Consider the following 22,449-nt stretch of genomic DNA (forward strand, 5'->3'; position numbering starts at 1 on the left):
ATGAGCAGGAAAGTGCTGAAAATCATGTACTGTGACCTTTTCAACCAGAGTCAAAGTGGGGAATGGCAAACCTCCAAGCTGTAAATGATGTAGTTTCCACTGAAGTAAAAATACAAGGTAGTGTAAAGAGGTGTTTTGGCATTTAGTACTCACTCTGCCTTCCAGGTATTATCAGTATCACGTCTTGCACCACAGATCTGCACTAAAACAATTCTTCAAAATCTCTGAACAAGAACAAGATACTATTTCTTACTCTAACAAAGACACAGTAAAATGCCAGCGGGTCCTGGTGTAGTTCAATAATATTTATAAAACTAAAATCAAGTGTTCTTTTTACTGCACCGTGGGTCCAAGTGTAAGTTGATTTTTAAACTATTCGTGTGAGAGTAACAGTTTACAACTGGAATTTCTTAAAAAGGATACATGACCACAAATAAGCTTAACCACAGCGCCCTCCTGTGGAGATAAAGCTCTAGGCAGGTAATCCAATGAAATATGACAGTACTGCATAGTTGCAATATTTGGTTCAATAGCTCTAAATCAAAGTGGATAAAATAAATTATGTTGGTCTAGAGCTACTGTGTTGTTAGTTCCATCTCATACTCTGACACTCACACTCGTTCAAACTCCCTTGTTATAGCACCCTCCATCCAACAGAGGGAGCATTTTCCATAGTCTTTTTTAAAAATGCACTATATGGTAAACACCTACACTGTAACAAACACAAATAATTTTAATTTAAAATTAAACTAAACTGTAAGGCATAAGTAAGGCATCCCCACTACTGAACCATGTGGCCACAAACCCATTACAAACAGGACCAACTATTATGGCTGTGTTATAAAAAAAACAAAAACAAAACTTAAACTAGGGGATTAAGGTGTCTGGTCCCTACACCTGCATGTGCGGTGATGATATCCTCACAGTGAGGGCGCTACCGTGCAGCAAAACCAACCCCACCTCTCCCCTACTCTCTCTCTCTCTCTCTCTCTCTCCCTGTCCCAGTGGTTGTATTGGGGTAAAGATGGCACCTCAGCAGCCGCAGACAGACACTCCTCCACCCGGCGTTGAACAGCAGCCTGCAGCGCTGTGAAATGTTCTCCATCGACCCACCAGCCTGAAGAACACTGGAGAACATTTGTTTTTATATAACCCACAGACAGACCTGAAAACCTTTCGGCTTTTTCCAACCTCAACATCTGCCCTGTCCATCCATCCACTGATCCACCCATCCATCTCCCCACGTCCCGGTCGCCTGCAGGCAGCGCAGCTGTCTGCTTGTATTAAAACTGTTGCATTTGGATTATTTTTAAACCAGAGTGCAGGACACAGCAGCTGTGAGCAGGAGCAAAATCATCATCCTTCCCGGTGAGCGGAGGACAGGAGGGGAAGATGAGGTAAGCACGAGAACGCAGAAAAGGACGCTGCTGGGAAAAAACTGCGCATCATTCTGGGATTTCACGTAAATTATGTAGAGGACTGTGTTGTCTCCTGCTGACTGACACTGTACCTGACGGATGACGCTGTTTCACATTTTAGAAGCTGCAGATGCAGAGATGCAGGCGCGCTTGTGTGTGTGTGCGTGTGTTTGTCTACAGAATACACGAACACGGACGTCTGTAGTATTTGCATGAGGAATATTAAACGATGGGTGATACTGCATTTTCACAGTAACCTCACGTGTTTTGGTTTTTCCAATGTAACACACCCCTGCCCTGTGTGTGCACGCGTACGCACGCGCACCTTGGCACACCTTTCCAGCCCCGGACCAGTCAGCTTCCACAGCACCCAGACGCGAGGATGCGAGAGCACTTCCTACTTGCTGGCTGCAGGAGCCTCTGTGCTGAGTTGTTATTTCCATGCTTCTGCACAGCAGCCAATCAGCTTCTGGGATGCTGCTGCTGCGTTGGTGGGTAGGGCAGGAGAAGCATTTGGCACAGGACGACCATGAGTTGGAGGAAGTCTGGGTTTAGTCTAATTGGTCTTGGCACTGAAAAGTGTGTGTAAGGCTCTTCATGCTTGAGAAGTAAAGTGTGGGTTTGTGCCCTGAGGTCAGAGTGGGAACATGGCTGTCATTTCCATCAGCCAGTCCTGTCATCACCTTTGTCAAATCAGCTGTTTGTTTACACAATGGTGGCATCAAACCCATGTAAGAATTGTCTCAAGATGTCAGCTGCTGAAACTACAACATCTTGAAAAAAAATCGTACTTTTCATATTTTTTGGTTTTTTTATTGTGAGGCTGTTTGCAGTGTGGTGCCTATATGCTTCAGTTAGTGTATCTTGTGTTGGGTACCTTCTGCAGAATATTGGGGATTCTATGATACAGAAACGTCTGAACAACAGACTCCACGGAGATGAGTCACTCAGATAAAAAACCCGGATAAAAATTACACAGTAGTAACAGGGACCCTGGTAATATAAGGAGACAGAGGGGAAATGCTGATTAGACACTAGGTGGAGCACATTAGAAAAGAGGAGAGACATAGAGGGAGGTAGGGACAGGAAAGTCAAGGCTGTGGATTCAGACAGACAGGAAGTTGACCTGTGGAGACACAGACAAGGTGAGGCACAACAACAACACTTGACATGACAATGATAAAGACAAGAGGTCAAATTTACTGTGCTGCATCCCTAGATGATCTGGTTTTTTTTTCAAATTCTGAATTTCAAAATTTGCTGTGTTTTGACCAATCTCACAAAGTTGTATAGATTTATACCTGTCAAATTCTGAATTTTAAAATTTGCTGTGTTTTGACCTCACAAAGTTGTATAGATTTATACCTGTTTTGCTGTCAGCATCTATATTGTTTTTCAGGACAAAGTTATGGGAATGCTTTGTATCTATGGAGCTCTCACAGCTGTACAGTGTGTGTGTGTGTGTGTGTGTGTCCTAGTTGGTGGTTCATACCACAACCTGATGTGTTGTACTGTGATCTAATTAGCCCTGACCTCAGTGCTGTGAGCTGCTGGTCATGTGTACGTTAGTCAAGGTCAGACTCCATACTGCATGATGATAAGGAAATAAGACAGTGTTTCCTTGTCAGTATTTGTGTTTAGAATTCATACTTTTAAACATAAATAAAATGAAGGTATATTCACTGACTGAAAAAGTCAGTTTGAAATATATTCTTGGAAAACTTAGCGCTGTTATCTTTACCTACACTTAATTTAGTTAATATTTGATTCTGTTTTCTGTTATGGAGGATGATTGACACATTGAAGACCTCTGTTCTAGGTTCAGGGCTGATGATAAAAAAATGTACTGTCTTTCCTAATCTTGTGTCAATAACAACACGGTTTTTAGTTTCGTACTGACTAAAAAAAAAAAAACCCAAAACCTCTGACCTACAGCAGATAATTAAAAAATGTTTCAGGACTTCTATTTTAGTCCTCTGTAGAATTGTACTTCTTTAAAATATAACCTAAAAACACCTTTTTCAAATCCAGGAAGATCTAAAGTGAAACAGAAGGAAAACGCATCCCAGAAATAGATTTATACTTCTTTGTTTCGTGCCCGACATCAGGCAGTGAATGTGTGACATGTATACACACCAGATGATCTCTTTATGTTTTGATGTCTGTACCTCCCATCTCATAAACAGGATTGATGTGCGGTGCTGCCTGCAGACCCCGCCCACACATCCCACCAATGCCACCTCCTCTATTTACATAGACCACGTTTCATTATATGCTCTAAAAGCCAAGTGTGGCTCGCATCGATCCATCATCTGTCACCGCTGGTGCCTGATGTGTATTGACAGGAGCACTTAGTGGTGTGTGTTCGACCTACATGATTTTGTCAGTGTGTTTGGTGTTATTGCAGCACCTGAGAGGTGAAGTCGTCGTAACTGTCGTTGCTAAGGCATGGTTCTGGTTCAGCTGAGTTCGCAGACGTGTCAGGGAATAAACCGTGTGTTTGAATGACCCTCTGACCTGTTAGACAATCATTGACGTGGCAGTGTTTACACTGTAGATCACAGTCATAAGCACCAGCTTCAGTTTCACTGGTTGTTGGAGGTTGAACAGCACATTGTCTTCATCACATCACAGGCTTCATCCTTAATCCTGAGGTGTTTTCAGCTAGTGTTTTACAGATGTTTATAATTCTATTTAACCTTCATTCTAAAGGTTATTAAAAATAAAGTCACACTTCCTTAAAATTGTGATGCTACCTACACCTGCAGTGACTGGGATTATTTTACAGATTTATTTCAAATTTATTTTAATTATTTATTTACAGTAAAGCCTCTGCACAGTGCTACAGCCACATCACATCTGTGACTCATGTAAAAATGTTCACAATATACAGACAGAATGGAGGGAGATGCTACACACCGAGCAATTTCCAGCATCAGGTCCGAGGTCACAATCCTTGTCTCTACGGCAGATCTGTGTAATAAAAACACAGTGCATTTCAGGTGACAGCAGTGAGTCATACTTGTGCAGAGCGAGGTCTCTGGAGACAGAGACATGATGCTGAGAGGCAGGGAGAAAAAATCATTTCTAGGTTAATCAAACAGTTTGTTAGACACATTATTTACGTGTAATTTCTTCCCAGACAGAAACACAAATTGGAGCTCAATCTCACACAATGGCCATTTAACTTTTTTCTTCATCACATGTATCCCATTCATCATCATGTGAGTTACAAATGTGGGTGAAGAGTCACACATTGTAATCTGTATGTGTTTGGACAGAGACACATTTTCTGCTGTTCCGTCTCTGCCCTGGAGACACTGAAAGGATTAGAATTGAAGCATTGCCAACACGGTAGAACATACGAGCGCCAGGCTCTGGTGTCAGTCTGACAGTGTGTATATTTGAACTGTGGAGCAGTCAGAGCTAAGCCACAGCAGCTGTACATCCTCACACACAGCTGCAAAACTATGCGCAAGAATTTAAGGCCGTCGTACGGAGAAAACCTCCCTGTCCTCACTATAGAGGAGAGTCTGTATAGTAGAGACTAAAGTAATTTACCTGAAAAAAATGCATATATCTGCAAGGAGTAGAGGGAGTAGTGATATCAGAAATAGCAGTATATTGAAAAGGGAAGGTTTATAAGACAGTAGTGAGACCTGCTGTGATTAATGGTTTAGAGACAAAAGGCTGAGTTGAAAATTAAGAGTTGGAGAGTAGAGATTGATAAGGTTTGGACGTGTTAAGGAGAGATAGTAAATATATTTGACAATGGATGTTGGAGATGGAGTTTCCAGGCGTTTGTGGATGTTGTGACAGAGGACATGGAGATGGTTGGGGTTGAAGCAGAGGAGGCAGATGATCTGCTGTGGATAACCATGAAGGGAACAGCTGGTACACTTAACTTTTATAAATCCAAATGGAGCAGCAGGGGGCTTTGGACATATGGAGATAATAGTGCACAGTGCACTGTACTGTTGAAGAGCCTGTGTAATAGATTATATTTTAGTAAATGCCATATATTCAACAGGAAAATGCCATAAAGCACGTGTGAAGTTGCCTCTTTTTTCTTTAGTCCTTTCTGTGCTACCAGCAGTTCCGCCCCCTGCTGGTTTATTGCCATTTCCAGCCCTAACCCTTAAAGCCGCGTCTACCATCATTTCTTGTATACAGGCCTAGGTCTCAGCAGCAGAATCCCAGGTGTTACTAATGTGTTTTAGTGCTGACAATCTGGAATGGATCAGAGCTGTTGGGAATACTATCACCTGGATTTTTTCCTGCTGTGACCAGTTTGAACATCTGTCCTGAGCAGCCAGGGGAGAGCGAGGTGTGTGAGGTTTTGAAGATTAAAATACAATCGGCTGCTGCCGAGGTCTAACCTGTGATGGAGGCAGGAAGTGATGGGGGATGGGTTTACTGCGTAAATAAAAAGTGGATCTCAGTCCCTCGATGTATTCTCCATATTTGCACCTGTTTCTAATGCTCCTGCCCTCCTTCTGACTTTCCTTCCCTCTCCTTATCTCCATCTCACCCAAGACTTCACCTCCCTCTACCTGTCTGTGTCCATCTGTCAGACTGTCTATCTCCCCTCACTCTAACCCCTTTTCATCTGTTGATTGTTTAATAATTCCCCTCCTCCCCATCTGTAATCCCTCCATTCTCTCCCCCTCTGTTGGTTTTACTGTCTTACACTGTTTGATTGTCCATCGCAATCAAACAGTCATTTTGTCCACACCTCTTCATGAAGACAAAAGTACATTTGCTGCACTGTAAATGAAGGTCAGCTGACCTGCTTTGATCGATGCCCTGAAGTGACCCAGAGTAAAGGCTGGCGCTCAGGTCGGGCAGTAATTTAAAAGAATTTTTGTCATTGATTTTACCATCGTGTGTACAGACTGTGTCGATTGTTCCTGTAGTGAATGAATCCTTCAGAACCCCCACAGTACACCCACAGGTGGCAACAACCATCTGTCAGGACAAATGATTCTTAGTCCTTTTTCCTTTTACACTTGTTTTTCAGGAACTGAGCCAAGAAGTATTTTCTGTTGTTGTACATGTATCAAGAACAACGGAGGGTTGATTATACTGATAATAATGAGGCTCAGTCTTATAGCTATTTTACATAGAACAACCATGACTCTAAGCTATTCATTTATGTTATTTATTAGGAACCAGATCAATTTACTGTTATGTTCCCCCCCTGCAAATCTTGACTTAATATTTATTTTTTAAAGACGTGTAAAATCAGTGTTTTCCTCCAAACCTGTGCAGACAATGTCACAGATCTGAATTTAAACCTCATTTCCATGTTAGTACTACATTAGCCAACTGTAGATATTTGCAAAACTAATGTTGATTATCTTTTTTTATGTCTGTGAAAAGTTCACAATCAATGACAAATATATTTTACTTGCACTGGGTGTGTCTGTCATGCAACATTTCTATGGCTGTTGTCTTGTCAGTTAGATTTACTCTTGGCAAATCCCAACAGGGCAGATGTGGGTGATGTCAGCTGGGTGACAGAGACCACTGGCATGATTGGATTTCTCCTGCTGTGTCAGAGGGCGTACGGTAAATATGAGAAGGATTTATTAGTTACAGGCAGCGTCCTGTGGTGGGGAATAAGATTAGTGTTGGAGCCACACACACACACACACACACACACACACACACACACACCACTTACTATTAAGCATACAATCTACACATATCTGTATAAAATTGTCCAGTGGAGGAATAGTACAGATTCAGATGTGGCTCAATGTTGGTTTGACCTCTTTAAAATATTTTATGAAATTGTATTGTATTGTATTGTATTGTGTTATGTAATTTAATGCACATTTAAAGAACTACACACGGTTTTTATGTATATTTAGTTTTAGTTAGTTACTGCAGAAAGATGTCGCTTTCTCTTTCATCAATATTTTTTTGTTAATGAACATGTAGAGAGAGAGAGAGAGAGAGAGAGAGAGGAAGAGTGTGTGTGTGTAAGTGTATGAGGCCGTTGTACTACTAGCTCCGATCAAGACTGACATGACACATTAGATCACATGCGAGAAAAGACGAGAGCCAGCAGATGAATTAAAATCTGTTGCTCCTCCCTCTCGTTGCTCTTACGCATCCCTGTCTGAGCCAATCCTGTAACCTGCATAGGAGAACAGAGGGAGCAGGAGGAGAGGAGAGGAGGAAGAGGAGGGGTAGGACCAGCAGCCTCTGGGGCTAGCAGCCCATCGCTCATGTCACAGCTGGGAGGGGGGAATGGGAGGGATGGAGGGGTGTAGGGAGGAGGAGGGAGGCGGATGGTGAGGGAGGAGGTAATCCAATGAGACACAGAAAGGAGAGGCAGTGCGAGGGCAACGCCTCAGAGCACCTCCATCCCTTTCTCTCTCTCACCCGTTTTCACTCTCTCACTCGTTTTCTCTCTGTCTATAAGGCGTTCTGTCTCTGTATGTATGTGTACGAAGAGCTGCTCTCCATTTTTAAACCTCTTTTTCCCTCGTATTTTTTAAATGCTTGTTAATTTTTTACACATTTTTCGTCTCCACTTTCCAAAGGATGAACTGTTGACTGAACGCAGGATTATTTTTTGTCACTCCTGCTCTTTTAAGAGGCATCATCGTTCCGAGGAGTCATCTTTGTTCTCGTACTCCCAGCTGCTGAGTGTACAGTGGCTGCTAGTCGGGAAATAGGTTAGTGTGTCTGCTGGGTGTCAGGCAGCAGAAGTGATTGAACGTTTAGTGTTCGGAGAGGAGTTGAAGAGGAGTGGGATGCATTCCTGACTGCAGCCTTCCAGTCTTGTGACCATTAGTGGAGAAGGTGACTGGAGATGATTTCACTGGACACTTACCTGTGTCACTAACTACAACGTGAGCGTCAAGCCAAAAGGGAAGAAAGCCTCACGGACAATTCAGATATTAAACTTTTAAAAAAAAAATCAGTTTTCCTGTTGGTGGAGTAGCTGACTTTTTGTGTCTGCTGTGTGTTGACACCATGGACATCAACCTCCAGTCTCACAGGTTTTACTTCCCTCAGATCTACTGTGCAGAGCCGGGGGCTCAGCCACAGCTTGCTGAGTTCAAAGTCAGGTAAGCATCCAAGGGTGGGAAAGGAAGGCTCCATAAATAGAAGAGGGATCCTCAAGTCATTCCTAGATGGTGGTGGAGTCATTTTGTTCTGTGTCTGCTTTTGTCAGTGTTGGAGCCTTTTGGATTTAACCATTATGTGGCCAAAGCATCATGGCAATCTGACAGATCTCTAGCTGCTGCTTCTGCTGCTGCTGCTGTTGCATATGAAGCATTTCTGTGTATGAAGACTGCTGCTGCTGTGAGCAGTGGCTTGTCCTTGCAGGGGGATGGGGCTGCATGCTAATATGTCTGCTAGCTGTGCAGAAAAGTGTAGAGCTCAGGGGAAAAGCAGAGGGCATTGATGGCCTATGGAGGAGCTTGCCAAGTTTAACAGCGGGGGTGACAGTGGTGCATTTGTCTTAACATTTGTGATCCGGAGACCCATGGCTGGTGTGGTCCTCCTGGTGTCTCCTTCTGAGGTTCTTTTGTTCTCTTGTGTTTGCGTCTCTCTCTTCCCTCTTCTGTTCCTTCTCACCAATCACAGTGAAAATGTTCAGACAGGGCGGCTTGTTGCATCGCCAGCCGACGCCTGTCGTCATAGTTGTAGAGCTGTGGAGGACGCATGCTCAGATATGCAACAGCTTACCTTGTCTTTGTCTTGTTAGGATGAAATCATGCAGGATGGAGCTGTTGCATGGAGCAAAAGATGCTGAGCGACATGAAAATCAGAACATTGTTTTCTTCAGTCAGGCACATGTAACTATATTTTTATTGAAGGGTCAGCCATGCATGTAGTTTTTCCATCCATTACAGTAGATTTCCATGTAATCTGCTGTGTGTACATTTGACAATTCTCCTATAATAGCTATGATTAGTGCAGCTTTAAGGGACATGGCCAGAGTTGGGCGCCACTAAGCAGCTTTTAGTTTGGATGTAGCTGCAGGCAAGAGCAGCTTGATGGAGCCACAGTGTGTCACTGTCACAGCTTGGCCACGATTTTTGATGTCACCAGTGGAAAAGACCAGACAAGAACAGCAAACGGAGACAGAAAAACTGAACAAAAAAGTACAAACTCAAACAAAAGAAATCCTTGTTGTGCGACGGGCAGCCAAGAGCGTAGGGTGGCGTCATTCATTCCTTTGCAGGTGGTTTGATTTTTTAGGCTGGGCATGATAACCAGTGAAAAATAGAACAGTAATGCAACTGTAGGGATGTCACTTACCATTAAAAAGAAGAAGATTTCACAGGTTAGAAGATTGGGATTACTTTTAGATAAAATCTCTAAATTAAAGGTTATTCTTATATGAAACTAGTTTTTCAAACACATTTGTTAAAATCTGACATTTGGTCCTACAGTATGTACAGTTGGAGTTTAACAGCCACACAAACCAAGAAGAGCTGGAGTTGTCTTGGTCTTTCTCACCATAATTAAAATTTGCTCTGACATTTCATGAGCCAGACTTGAATTGTTTTACTTTTTATTCTAAATTAGCCCAGTTAACAGACTATTTTTTCTTTTTGTTTTTTGTATCTGTCTTTTTTAACCAGATATTTTATTGACTGTTTAAAACCTTATAAACAATTAAACACTTTCGCTGCAGCCTCCACTCAGTGACCTTCAGGGAAAGGGCTTCATCAGCGCACATCCAGAAATGTCAGCAAATATCAGTGTTTGATGTGTCCGTGTAATGAAAGAAGGAAAAGAAATAACCACAGTCTGGCACAATTCCAGCTGTGCCTCGCACCTCTTCTCTTCTTCACAGCAAGGGGGCTACATATAAACAAAGCCCACACAGACACACACACAGCTTAGGTGGTCTGCTGTATCCATTTATGTTCAGGTTTTTAGAAATACAGCTGAAGAAGCAAAACTTTGGCGTATCCATATTTGAAACCATATGAGGATATCAGAGCTGGAGTGAAGAAGAAACAGAAGGGAGACGGAGAAGGAAAGGACAGTGAGAGAGCAGGAGACGAGAGGGGGGATGGTGAGGAAAGCAACGCTAGGCAAAAGGAAGAGTGAGTGGACTGTAAATATGAAAGTAAAAGAGTGGGACATGTGGCTACGGAATTTAAAGGAGGATGGAAATAAATAATGGAAAATAATATACATGAATGTTTGAGTTTAGCTCGTTGGTGTGAAACACACCTTGGAAAAAAACATTGCATTCTGGGATATTAGAGGTAGCCCAGGCTCCATGGTGACCGAGCCACAGTATAGCCAGATAACCATGACAACCAGCATCGACCGGTTAGTGAGAGCTCACGTATACGTGCATGTACGCACATATGTACACACAATTATACAGACACACAAACACTGCACATAAAACAATGGTCGGAGGAGAGGGAACCGTTCTGTTCCACAGCCTTGAGGTACAGACACAAACTAAATCCTTCTGAATCGCAGCTCATTCTGAGAAATTCAATGTAATTAAAAAACAATAGACTTGAAGACGTTTTAAATTACATTCACTGGCTTGTATTAAAAGAAAACATTCTTTTGGTTTTCCTGTGTGGATTTCTTACCACCAGGTTTGAAAAAAAGGAAACATACTGTGATCTAGATCATATCAATTCAATCCAAAAGGCTCGAAGGATTTACATTGAAATAGTTTGACCAATCATACACCCTTACCATAGAAGACACTTTTAATTTATATTTTATTCGCAAAAAAACAAACAAACTGTGACTTCATTACTTTGGGCTAATGGAATGGAAATGGCACATAGCCACATGTTAAGTATATTGATACAGTATAAAGTATTAATGGCATATAGGGTATTGATGTACACTATAGTGGTGTGTAGTATTTTTTGGAGGATGACTCCACTAATTACAGATGCCTGTGAACGTGAATCAGGTTGTACTGTAGTCTGCACTAGAAAGCACTTAACCCAATGGCCTTGTTCATATACTCAACTGGAAAATGGGCCACATGTAAACATGTCTTTACTCTGTGTGTATGTGTGTTCACTTGCTGTGTGTTTGTTGGTGAGGTTGAACACTGGTAAACAGCAGCAGTTACAGTAAATGTCCTCATGTATGTGACACAGCTGAGCCTCCAGGCATCTCCTCAGCGTCTTCCCTTCACTTTCCTTCCTTCCTTGTTTTTCCTGCAGTGCATTGTTAATGCTACAACAATGTTCTCACCTCTCTGCTGGGAAATATTTCCCTTGTGTCTGTATACATTTTTAAAGTCATACTTGCCCATCGCCATCTTCTTTTTCTTCTCCTTTTCTCTGTTTTTTCCTGTCTTTCTTTTTATCCTTTGATATTCCTAATGCACCTTCTCTGTCTCTCCATCTTTTGGTACTTGTTTTTACCCTCCTTGTATTGCTTTTACCTCCTATTACCATGAGGTTTAGGCTTGTCTGCACAACCATTTGATTTGTTTACCTGTCTGGACTAATGGTAGACTATGGGCATTTACGCCACTAAAACATGTACAACAAAATGGGTAAAGTGTGGAGGACCTTCCATTTACACACCTGATTGATTAAAATTTTACAAATATGTACAGTACTGTGCTTTGATAGGTCAGTTTATTTGATGTACCTTTAGTGATGCACAAACACACGTACCAGTGGTGAGGTTCACAAATGTTCTTGGGTCTCTTAGCTAAACTATGTAACGGGTGGCCCCCGGGGGACACATGGTATCTGGACCACATTTTTCCAGTATTCAACAAAAAGAAATGACCTTCCAAAAATTAATAAAAACAGCATTATGTACCTAAGACCTCAGATACATGGACTGCTCTTGGCATTCTGCAGGATATTAGAGAGAGTGTATGTAAGATATTGGCAAAGCTGATGAAAAAAATTCTGCCTGCTGTATTTTCACATTACATGCATGAAAAAAAAATTTAATTATGGGGCTGCACAGGAGTTTTTGTTAGAATTAAAATGTTAAAAAAAGATACTGATCCTTCACCGCTAATTTTCATAGTTAAACATTCAACCCTTCACTTCTTTTGTCTTTACTTTGTCTTTTGCCGTGTAAGGAAAAAATGGCCTTACCCTGGTTTAATATTTCTGCAGTAGAGCTCAGTGTCAGATGGGAGACTTCAGCCAGAGGCTGTAGACGTTCTATCAGATGTTCATTAAGCCGAACACAGCAGACAGGAATGTCTGGATACTTAATTAACAAGAAGCTGTTCCTTCCACACGTGGAATATAGTTGAATCACACTTTGTTCAAATGCAGGTATTGAATTTTGTTTGAATGTGTTTCCGCTTAACAATGGTTGGAATAAAATGTTTAAAAACAGTTCATTGCTTAAAATAGAAATGTGCAAAAAAATGCAGCAATTGTCACATAAAATAAATCAAATTTTGCATTACAAAACTACCATAACATTACATTTTAGCTGCATATTTATTAGCGGCTGTTCATATCACATCTACTCTACTGTATTATAATGTGCCCTTTTCCCAAAATGTCAGGAGTGTTGCTTTAGGTGACTGTCCTGCTCTGGAATAATTTACATCTCATTCACATGCACGCTGATAGATCTCAGCTGTGACTGTGAGACGGAGGTCATTCCAGATTAAGTAGTTTGTTCAGCACTGCAGACAAACTCATCAGACATCTTTTGACCCTGTTTTCTCTCTGCTGGCGCGTCTGTTATGTCAGAGGATTTGTCTGTCTTGGTGGAGACATAAAGGCCCATCTCCAGTCTAAATCCCTGGTGCTGAGGTGGTCTGTTATTTTCTGTTTTATTCTGTGTGCAGGTCAACTGAGTTCTGACACAGTCCTTTATTGTATATTGTGTTTCCCTTCAACAGGAAGTGAGCAGGACGTTGTACTAATAACTGTTTAAGGTAGACTCAGTAGACTCAGGTAAACTCTTGAGACCTTTTGGATTCTCCGTTACTTTGTGAAAAGATGTTGTCATAAGTTTTTAAGCCAAACACAGCAACTGTCTGACATCATTATACTTGTATAGATCATACATAGAACATTACAGTTGACAGCACCTTTATCACACTGTAAAAAACTCTTGATTCTACATTGAAATTTTTCTTTTAACGTTTCAATAGAAAGTCTGGGAGTTGAGATCAGCTGCAGTTTGTCTTATCTGCAACTTATCTGTTGATTTTAGCTTGATATTCAAAAGCTTCAAAAAGCCATTGATGGTGATCCAGCTAGTAACTTCCATGACCATAAATAAAAAAAACTGAACAATAAATCAATGAAACAGCCAGCTAGTAAAAACTGAACAATAAATCAATGAAACATTCCCAAATTTACAGCTGACATAACAAATCATTAAAGATGCTCTTTTCACTCTGCACCATGCTTATCAAGCCTTGAAGGCAGAGACGGGCCTCACACACCAGTAAGAGTGAAGAAACTGTGCTAATACACAGCTGCAGCCTTGCAGTGAGTCAGTGATTTGGTGTCAGAGGTTCTGTAATTAGGAGCAGAGAGACTGAAGACTAATACTGCAGTTCTTTTCACCTTTTCTGCTCAATCTTCTTTTCATCATGGAGATATTTATCTATAGAATGTACTCTATACATACAATGTTTTAATACCTGGTATGTCCAGAAATCATTTGGAAAAAAAAGCCTTTATAAAAGCCGGAAGTAATTTACCTTCAAAGTCGTCAACAAATTACGCTGAGCTCCTTCCAGTCTGTGAAGTCTGAGCTTCTTCAGCTCACTTGCTAAGAGGTCTTTTAGTGCTCATCAAACTGTATAACAATACTTTATTGTACTGCCAAGAGGAAGTAATTGGTCTCACAAGAGTGTGCATAAATTAGGCCAGCGAGAGATGGCACAAGACTTCGAAAATGAAACTTTTTTTTTCCTCAGTTTGGATTCACATTTTCAACAGTTTGAACACAAGTGGTTAATGATCTGGTCTTACAGTAAAACGACCAACAAGCTGGTTTAATTGTTGTTGGTGTTAGTGTACAACGTTCACCTTTATTATATATAACAATTATATTTTTCACAGCATAGCTCTCCCTTGAAATATCTGATGGAATCAGTCAGGTTTTCGTCTGTAACAGTCGGAAAAACAGAGTGAATGACAACCCTCCAGTAACTTGTAACTCACTGAAGCCAAGGTTGGATTTTTATAGATTTTCCATTTGAAATTTGATCAGTTTTGGCATTAAAAAACAGTTTACATGAGAGCCTGATAACCATGTTGTTCTTCTCTTGGTCTAATATGTTTCCCACTTCATTATATCCATGTCTCTCCTTCACCACCAAAGCCTCAAGAATGTAAACAAGATGCTTCTGTAACCGGTCTGCAAACCAGTCTGACAGTTTATTTTATCTTTAAAACCATTTGTCACAGATCTGCACATAAACATGCCTCCACTCATAAACAAACAAGTGCCACACACTCACACACACACATGTAATGCTATACTGCATTTGCAGTCGATCATTAAATTCTTCCTTTAACTGTGGTCTTTAAAGCTCTCTGGATGATTCACTATGACAGATGTTGTCTTGTGTTACGTTCCTAATGGTGTTTTAAATCGAACAATCGATCATCATGAGTAAATAGAGAACTGCTTACATAATAATAGATAAATAATAACACTGTAAATAAGGAAATCATCTTCAGGCGGGTATGAGTATTACAGCTCCAAGTCCAACAAGTTTCTTGCCCAATTCTGCAAAGCCAACGTGTTTGGCCTCGAACATGAAGAGTTTCACTGAAGCTGCTGCATAAGAAAGTGAAACTGGGACACACTTTCCGTCACTCATTGTTCGTGAAGTAACAGTTGGCAGTGGACGAGGGTTTCAGAAACACAGAGCTGAAAATACTATCATTGGAGCAAAATAGCCCCCTGTTGTGGCTGCAGTAGTGAAACGGCACCTATTCTTCTATTTTCTTTTAAAACTGTAGTTCAACGCACACTCCTTTTACTGCAGCTTTAACCTGACGTGGTTATAAGAGTTGAAGCTGACAGCTGCTCTTTCCGTTTGATGTTCTCACACACACACATTTGAATGCAGTAAAAGAACTTTGTTTGCGTTCCTTTTTTTGTGCCAGTTTTCTGTCAGGCAGTTTAGAGAAACAGAGGATGTTGTACAGGAGAAAAGACAAACAGTTTGTGGTGACAGTTGCTCTGCCAGTTCGTTCCTCAGTCTTTGACTCTTTCTCTGAGCAGCTGAACAAAAATGCACTTTTTGTGATTCACTGCTCTGTAGGAATTGCTTCTGTCCAGTCATTTATCACCTTATTGTATTCAAAGTGTGAAAAGTTTAATTAATCCTATGACGCAACCAAACGTCAGCCCAACATGAGAGTGAAAGTGCCATAAGAGGCGAAGCTAGTGGTTGTATTAATTAAATCTTAGGCAAGAAAGTAATGAAGCTGATTGCCGTATCAAGGTCGCAGATTCTTACAGTCTGCAATGAATACAACGAAAATGAGGATGTTCATTATGCAAAAAAGAAGCAATAATTCTCAAAGGAGACAGATCTGTTTGGTTTGCAAATGAAATCATATTTTGAGTTTGAACTGAAGTCACCCTTAAAGCTCATTCAGGGACACTTTACATTTATCTCACCCGGCCATAGAAGTCCAATTTAAGATATAGTATTTTATTATATGTTATAGTCTGTTCTTTAATGATGACTTAACATACGTTTTATTTATTTATTTATTTATTTATTTTTGCAAATTGACCATTTAAGTCTAGCCTGAAAAAGTATTAAAATAAAACAGCATCAATGACAGCCCCTGGAGAACTTGCAATTCTTCCTTTAACAAAAGGCTTTGTCCATAGGAAAAATAATGACTTGTTTCACTAGTGATACTGAAAATTCTCTTTGTAACAAAAGAAAAAAATCTACCACATCATCCACATTAAAGTTTCCTACTGTGATTGTACCCAGAATTGCTTACAGCATTGTTTGTGCAGTTTTATTTTGGGCAGATTCTTCTTTGTTGTTGCCTTGAGCAGCGAGGCCCTGGAAAGTGGAGCAGCACAATAACTTTGATGTAGTGATGTTTGCAGGGTGGCGTAAGAACGGCCTGCTCTTCTTCCAACTCTGTGGTCGGAGACCAGAAACATGTACGGGTTTTAACTGCATCGATTTGTGTGAAAGGCGGACTAGAAACACACAGACCAGCACATGGATGAGAAACATATTACAGGAAGTGACACAGCTACATGTACACCTCAGTGGGTAGCCAGTTATGAGAATTGTCAGCTATTGTGCATTTTAGAAATGTATTTTATCTATATTTCTCTTCTCTGAGAAATGATGATTTTTCTCTGCCTGAATTCGTTTGAAAAGGTCCAAAGAATGTGGCGTTCAGGTCGCATCAGATCAAAGTGAGTCCAAACAGCTCGACGTTGGAACCAGAAATAGAGATCGGAAGTGAACGCTTTGACACTGTGGATTAGAATGAATGGATGTCAGTGGTCCAGGTGTGAGCAGACCCCTCTGCTCCTGAGCAAAGAAGGACTTGCTGCTTTGTTGTTTCTTGCATTGGTGCGTTTGAGAAACTAGAGAGAGAGTGCTGGAGAGAGAGGTCATCACCATTCATCTGGTTTGTTGTCAAAGTATCATTGTCAGAAGTTCTGTGCTCTTAACAGTTAGACCAACATGACCCTCATCAATCATCCTGCTCTCTGATTGGACTGATTTTTTAAGGTGACTGAAGAAGAGTTTTCTAGTTCTGCTCTGAGATTCCTGTCAGCTTGAATCTACTGCAGCACCAGTTGGTCATGAACAGACGCAGGAAGTGGACTTGCTCATGCAGTTGTGCATGGATGTGTACTTTAGAAGGATATTCAGAGGCATCTGATTTATTCATGCACAGCAGAGGAATTGTTAATTTTTTAACAGGTGTGATGTGGAGCCCTGGAGTAGATTCATCTTCCTGTGCACATGTGCACGTATCTGTTTGTGTGTGTGTGAGTTCTTGTATATGTGCGTGTGTATGTGTGCTCCACAACTGTCAGTCAGTTTTCTACTCCTCTGAACCATTTCCTTAAACAACAGCCTTTTCTGTGCTTATCCTCCAGTACAGTAAGAAACTCATTTATTTATGCTTCCGGGTTCCTGATGCTATTTTTAGCGTCTTGCCAGGAAACTGCTTTTTAAAAATTTACACTGGACAAGCTAAAGTCAATAAATGAAACACATGGTTGCGCTTTCAGGGCCTTGACTTGATTTTTTTTTTTTTTCAGTAATGTGAAGCAACAAGACTGAAGAGATTACAACACAGCCTAGGAATAAATAGTGTCTCTGGTGAAATCAAATGTTTGCCGCGGGGCAGTATATATATATAAAGTTTTTAAAGTTTTTTTTGCTATTTGATATATTTTCTGCACTTTGGGTCAGTTCATATTTAAATACAGAGTAATAACCAGTCACTCTGTGAGACAAGCAGTGACAGAAGACATGTCAAAAGTCAGAAAGATAGATGGACACTTCAAACTTAAACACAGAAATATAAGAAGAAAGTGAATGATAAAAAGTAGAGGAGACAAGACACAAAAAGACATAAGACAATCTGACAGAATGTCAGATAATAAGACAGGTGGACAAACGTACAGGCAGATAGATAAAGAGACAAATTGCCAGATGGGAAGAGAGGCTGACAGACTAGTGTCAGACTATTCTAATCTCAGTCAGATAGAAGACAATATGCTCACTCTCTAAATGTTCAATCACTCTGCATCTTTCCTGTCAGCTTTAGCTTATGCTGCAAATTCCAAGCAAGACTTTTTCCCTCCCTTTTCTGACGCAGCTCATTTGCTCTGCCTCAGGGTTCGATCCACTAATTTTAGCTTGGCAGAGATGAAAAGACACAGATGGGACACTTCTTGTTAAGCTCATTTGCAAGTCAAAACCTCTGAAACTCTGCTGAAGTTCTTGTTCTTTGTAACCCTTGATTTTTGATTCTCCACTTTACTGTGTCCTCTTAATAAAAACAAAAATTAAAATAAAAAAAAATGCGTGTGCACAAAAAAAAGTTATTTAAAAAATAATTGCTAACATAATGTTGATTTCTTTCACTGTTCATGATATTCTTTCTCTTTTTATGTTATCTGTTAATGATAATGTGTAATCTAAAATACAAATTATAAATAAAAATGTATTTAAAAATAAAACTAAGGCAGACTGAGTTGTACCTCTAATATGGGATCTACCTGAGAGCGTCTGAAGACATTCTCATGTCCATTTATCCCTCCACTGTTGTAATGAGTCCAGGGGGCAGCAGCAGCAGTAGTGGCCTCACAGTCAGGCCTTCTTTAACACTCTCTTCCTGTGTCTGTTTTTGTCTGTGTCTGCTTCCTTCAGTGAGCAGAGTATCTGCCAGGCGCGAGCCTCCGTCATGGTGTACGATGACACCAGTAAGAAGTGGGTGCCCATCAAGCCTGGACAGCAGGGATTCAGTCGCATCAACATCTACCACAACACTGCCAACAACACCTTCAGAGTGGTGGGAGTGAAGCTGCAGGATCAGCAGGTGAAGTGAAGATAGTCTGTTAATAACGTCAAGGGTTTAATTTACCATCAAAGTACCATGGGTACCTTCATACATAGCAGGGAAGACTGTGGTATTTGCAACTTGGAAACCAACCAGAGTTACAGATACATTTTAATATTTATGACCAGGGAAATCATAACTAAGAAACCCAGGACATTGTGACAGAGGTCATGAGTGATTCTGTGAGCCAGTGACCCACGAAGCCAAACTCGGCAGGAACTGGTGTATAAAACAATACTGTTCAGTTTTTACTCCACTGCAAAAATGTTTCTTGCTCCTGGAAAGGCAGCCCCTATTTTTACCCCCTTTTTGGGCATCTTCTTCTTACCCTTATTCATTCTATCTTCCTTCTACTTTTCTGCAGGTGGTAATAAACTACTCTATAGTTAAGGGGCTCAAGTACAACCAGGCCACTCCAACCTTCCACCAGTGGCGAGATGCTAGGCAGGTTTATGGCCTCAATTTTGCCAGCAAAGAGGAGGCCACCACCTTCTCCAACGCCATGCTCTTCGCTCTCAACGTGCTCAGTGCTCAGGATGGAGGTGTGTGTCCCCACAGTGCAACACAAACACACAAACACAAACACTTATTAGCCATATAAATTAGCACATATGGCACATGGACTCAGGAAGGCCATTATGTGCAATTTCCTAATTTCAACAGTCACACACAGTATTATTACCCACTAACCACCAGGCCCTCAGTTCCACCTTATGGCACACGATAATTAAAAAACAGGCACAGTTTGGGAAATTTTACGTGGGCAAATATAAACTGCTTGGTCATCAATTTAATGAAGGTCCTGGTACAGGGCAGGATATCAGCTTTATGGGAAAAACACCACTCAGCAGATGTAAAAGTAGCTTGCTGTGTCTGTGTAGGTGTGTGTGTGTGTGTGTGTAGAGCAGTAAAATGTTTAATGTTGCTGCTGTGCAGCGGCTGATTTACGATCGTTCTAGATTTCTTCTCATACAGCTTTCGGCCTTCCTCTGCCATGTCTGAGTATTTTTAATCATCTATAATGCTGACCATGTGGGTGGGGTCAGGGGTTACATTTCACATGATTAGTGAAAAATGGAACTAATAAGTGGATTAAGTTTTCTCTAAGTGTGTTTAAAAATAACAAGGACATTATGTCCCAAAGTGTGGACAGAAACATCTGATCCTTGAGCAGGTGTGAAGAATTTGATTTTACTGCCTTTGGATGATTTAGAAGAAAACCAAAGCCTCATTGATGTCTTTTTGTTATTGCAATTACTTTCAAAATACCAAATAGACTTTTAAAATTTTCATTTTGAATTTGGAGCATTATATTTTCTTCCATATGTGGCAGAAGATACAATACTGACTCTTGGGTTGCAATTATGTCCAAATCTGCCTTTTTTATTGTTAAATTTATTAAAAAGAAAATATATCCGTGTTTTGATGCATTAATTAGAATTCGTTTTTTTTTTTAATCCATGTGCATTATACTACAGTCCTCTACTTTTGCAGACACACAACAGCCCATCTGTGCTGACATTTTATTTACTATTACTGCAGCCAATCACCATCTGACAACATGTCTGTATGTGTTATCTGGCTGTGTGCGTTTACAAGCACACATGTTTTAATTAGAAAGATTGAGACACAATAAGAATTAATAGCAGTGTGCCAATCCGAGCCACAGCGGCAGTAGCTCCATGTCTCCCCCTACAGTCTCCTCCCGCCTCTTTAATTAGAGTGAGACACTGAGACGATGTCCCGTGGGTGCTGTGGCAGAGAGCAGATCTTTTCATCTGTCTGATAATACAGGAAGTGAAACAACGAGGCTCTGGTGACATCAGACAAATACAAACACACCCATACACAAAAGACACACACACACACACTTGACAGACAGATGGACCAATACACTGCAGTGACTCCAACTGCACCACCATCGTACACCTGCACACTTTTCCTTAATGTACAAAGAAATGGAATGTCATACATGTGTGTACAGTAAGGAGTGTGTTTTTTTACACAGACACAGAATAGATTGGTGTGACATTGGAATGGATTACTGTCTAAATGTTAAGCCGTCATTGGTGCTTGCAAAATTGGTTTGAATGTTTTACTATACATCTTTAAAAAGGGCTTGGAGACAGTGGATGAATTTCAGCAGGCATCTGTGTGCCGATCTATACTGGAGTTATTTTGTATCCACTTCCATGAAATATTTTTATTGTCCTACTTTCCACCTGAGCAGGACACACTCTCTGCTCCAGAGTAGCCTCTAAGCCTGCAGGGTGTTTTTCGTCCCTATATAGAAGCAGAGTACTACAGTGTGTTCCTTACTCTGCAAAACTGAAGGACGGGCACAGGTGCAGGTGTACGGTACTGGATTCCTTATGGAAGAGAACCAAAAAAGTGTACGATTTTACCCGTTTACTTACAATCTCAACAGTAGATGTAGTAATGGTACTAGTTATGGGAATGTCTAATAAAACTTCTCTGTCATCAGATCTATATTAAAGCATCTTAAAATATATTGCAAATGGAACCGAATTGTGCAAACCTTCACTACTTATTTAGTTAGAAACTACGGTTTACGTTCATTTGGGAAATTTCTGTTTCTATTGAACTGTATTGACTTGAGCTTTCTATGATAGGTGTGTGTGTCTGTGTATGTTCATAAGGCTGGATGGCCTACAGACTAACATGACCTTTTGAAACATTAAGCAGAGATGCTCGCTGCGCTGCTGCCGCCGCAAGGTGTGCATTACAGGAAGATGACAGATGATACAGAGGCTGGGTGGAGGAGGGGAGAACGGCCAGTGAGGATCGAGAGAGAGAGAGGGAGAGGGAAGGACAGGGATGGGGTGAAGGAGTGAGAAAGAGTGAGTGGAGGTGAGAGATGGTCAGCAGGGAGTGGGTCTGTCAGTGCCTCTGTATCTGCTACAGCCGCTTTCTCTTCTTCAGCATGTCATGTACGTAGGTAGTAAAGCCCTGTGTGCTCTTCTCTGTGTGACAGTGACCATTGTTTTGGGTGTGGGTGTGTGTGTGTGCATAGTTGTGTGGTAATACACTTAATTGATGTATTTAACGTGTTAATAGCTGGTCCTGGGAATACATGCCAGGTTTAAACAACGCACATTATTGTAATTGGTACCTAGCAGTTTGTTTTGTGGAACAGGTTGGAACAGTTTGTGTTAAAGTAGTATTGTTAATTAAAAAGGCAGTCAGTTTACTTTAGATATGTTTGCCAACTTTCAAATACTTTGGGATTAATTATATTGACCTCTTTGTGCTTTATTTGAATTGCATATATTTTCTTCTGCTCAAACTTCTGCATTTTGCACAATTTTTGCATTTTACCAAACGTGTTTAACTTAACTTAGTAACATACAGGCTGAACCTTTGTCAGAAAAGTAGTAAGAAAAGCTGTGACTTACATTTTTTAAATGCTTCCTATAAAACATCATCACTTTTACAGCCTTGTGTGTCACAAAGTTGTACCTGGT

General features: G+C 40.8%; 1 protein-coding gene across 3 annotated transcripts in view; it reads left to right on the forward strand.

Annotated features, from left to right (window-relative positions):
• Positions 1-406: 406 nt before the first annotated feature.
• The window catches only part of evlb (Enah/Vasp-like b), a 27,735-nt gene continuing 5,692 nt past the window's right edge, over positions 407-22,449 (forward strand). Inside the window, exons 1-3 of one of the 3 annotated variants that reach the window (XM_008313171.3) lie at positions 407-1,397; positions 18,775-18,943; positions 19,329-19,506. In XM_008313171.3, the coding sequence (XP_008311393.1) occupies positions 1,393-1,397; positions 18,775-18,943; positions 19,329-19,506 (352 nt within the window). In that variant the 5' untranslated portion in view covers positions 407-1,392. Of the gene's footprint in view, positions 1,398-2,444; positions 2,564-7,391; positions 8,504-18,774; positions 18,944-19,328; positions 19,507-22,449 lie in introns of those variants that run through there. The other 2 variants (XM_025056827.1, XM_008313170.3) reach the window with 2 other exon arrangements.

The sequence above is a fragment of the Cynoglossus semilaevis genome, chromosome 7 (genome assembly GCF_000523025.1).
Source record: "Cynoglossus semilaevis isolate Cse_v1.0 chromosome 7, Cse_v1.0, whole genome shotgun sequence".
Taxonomy (NCBI): domain Eukaryota; kingdom Metazoa; phylum Chordata; class Actinopteri; order Pleuronectiformes; family Cynoglossidae; genus Cynoglossus; species Cynoglossus semilaevis.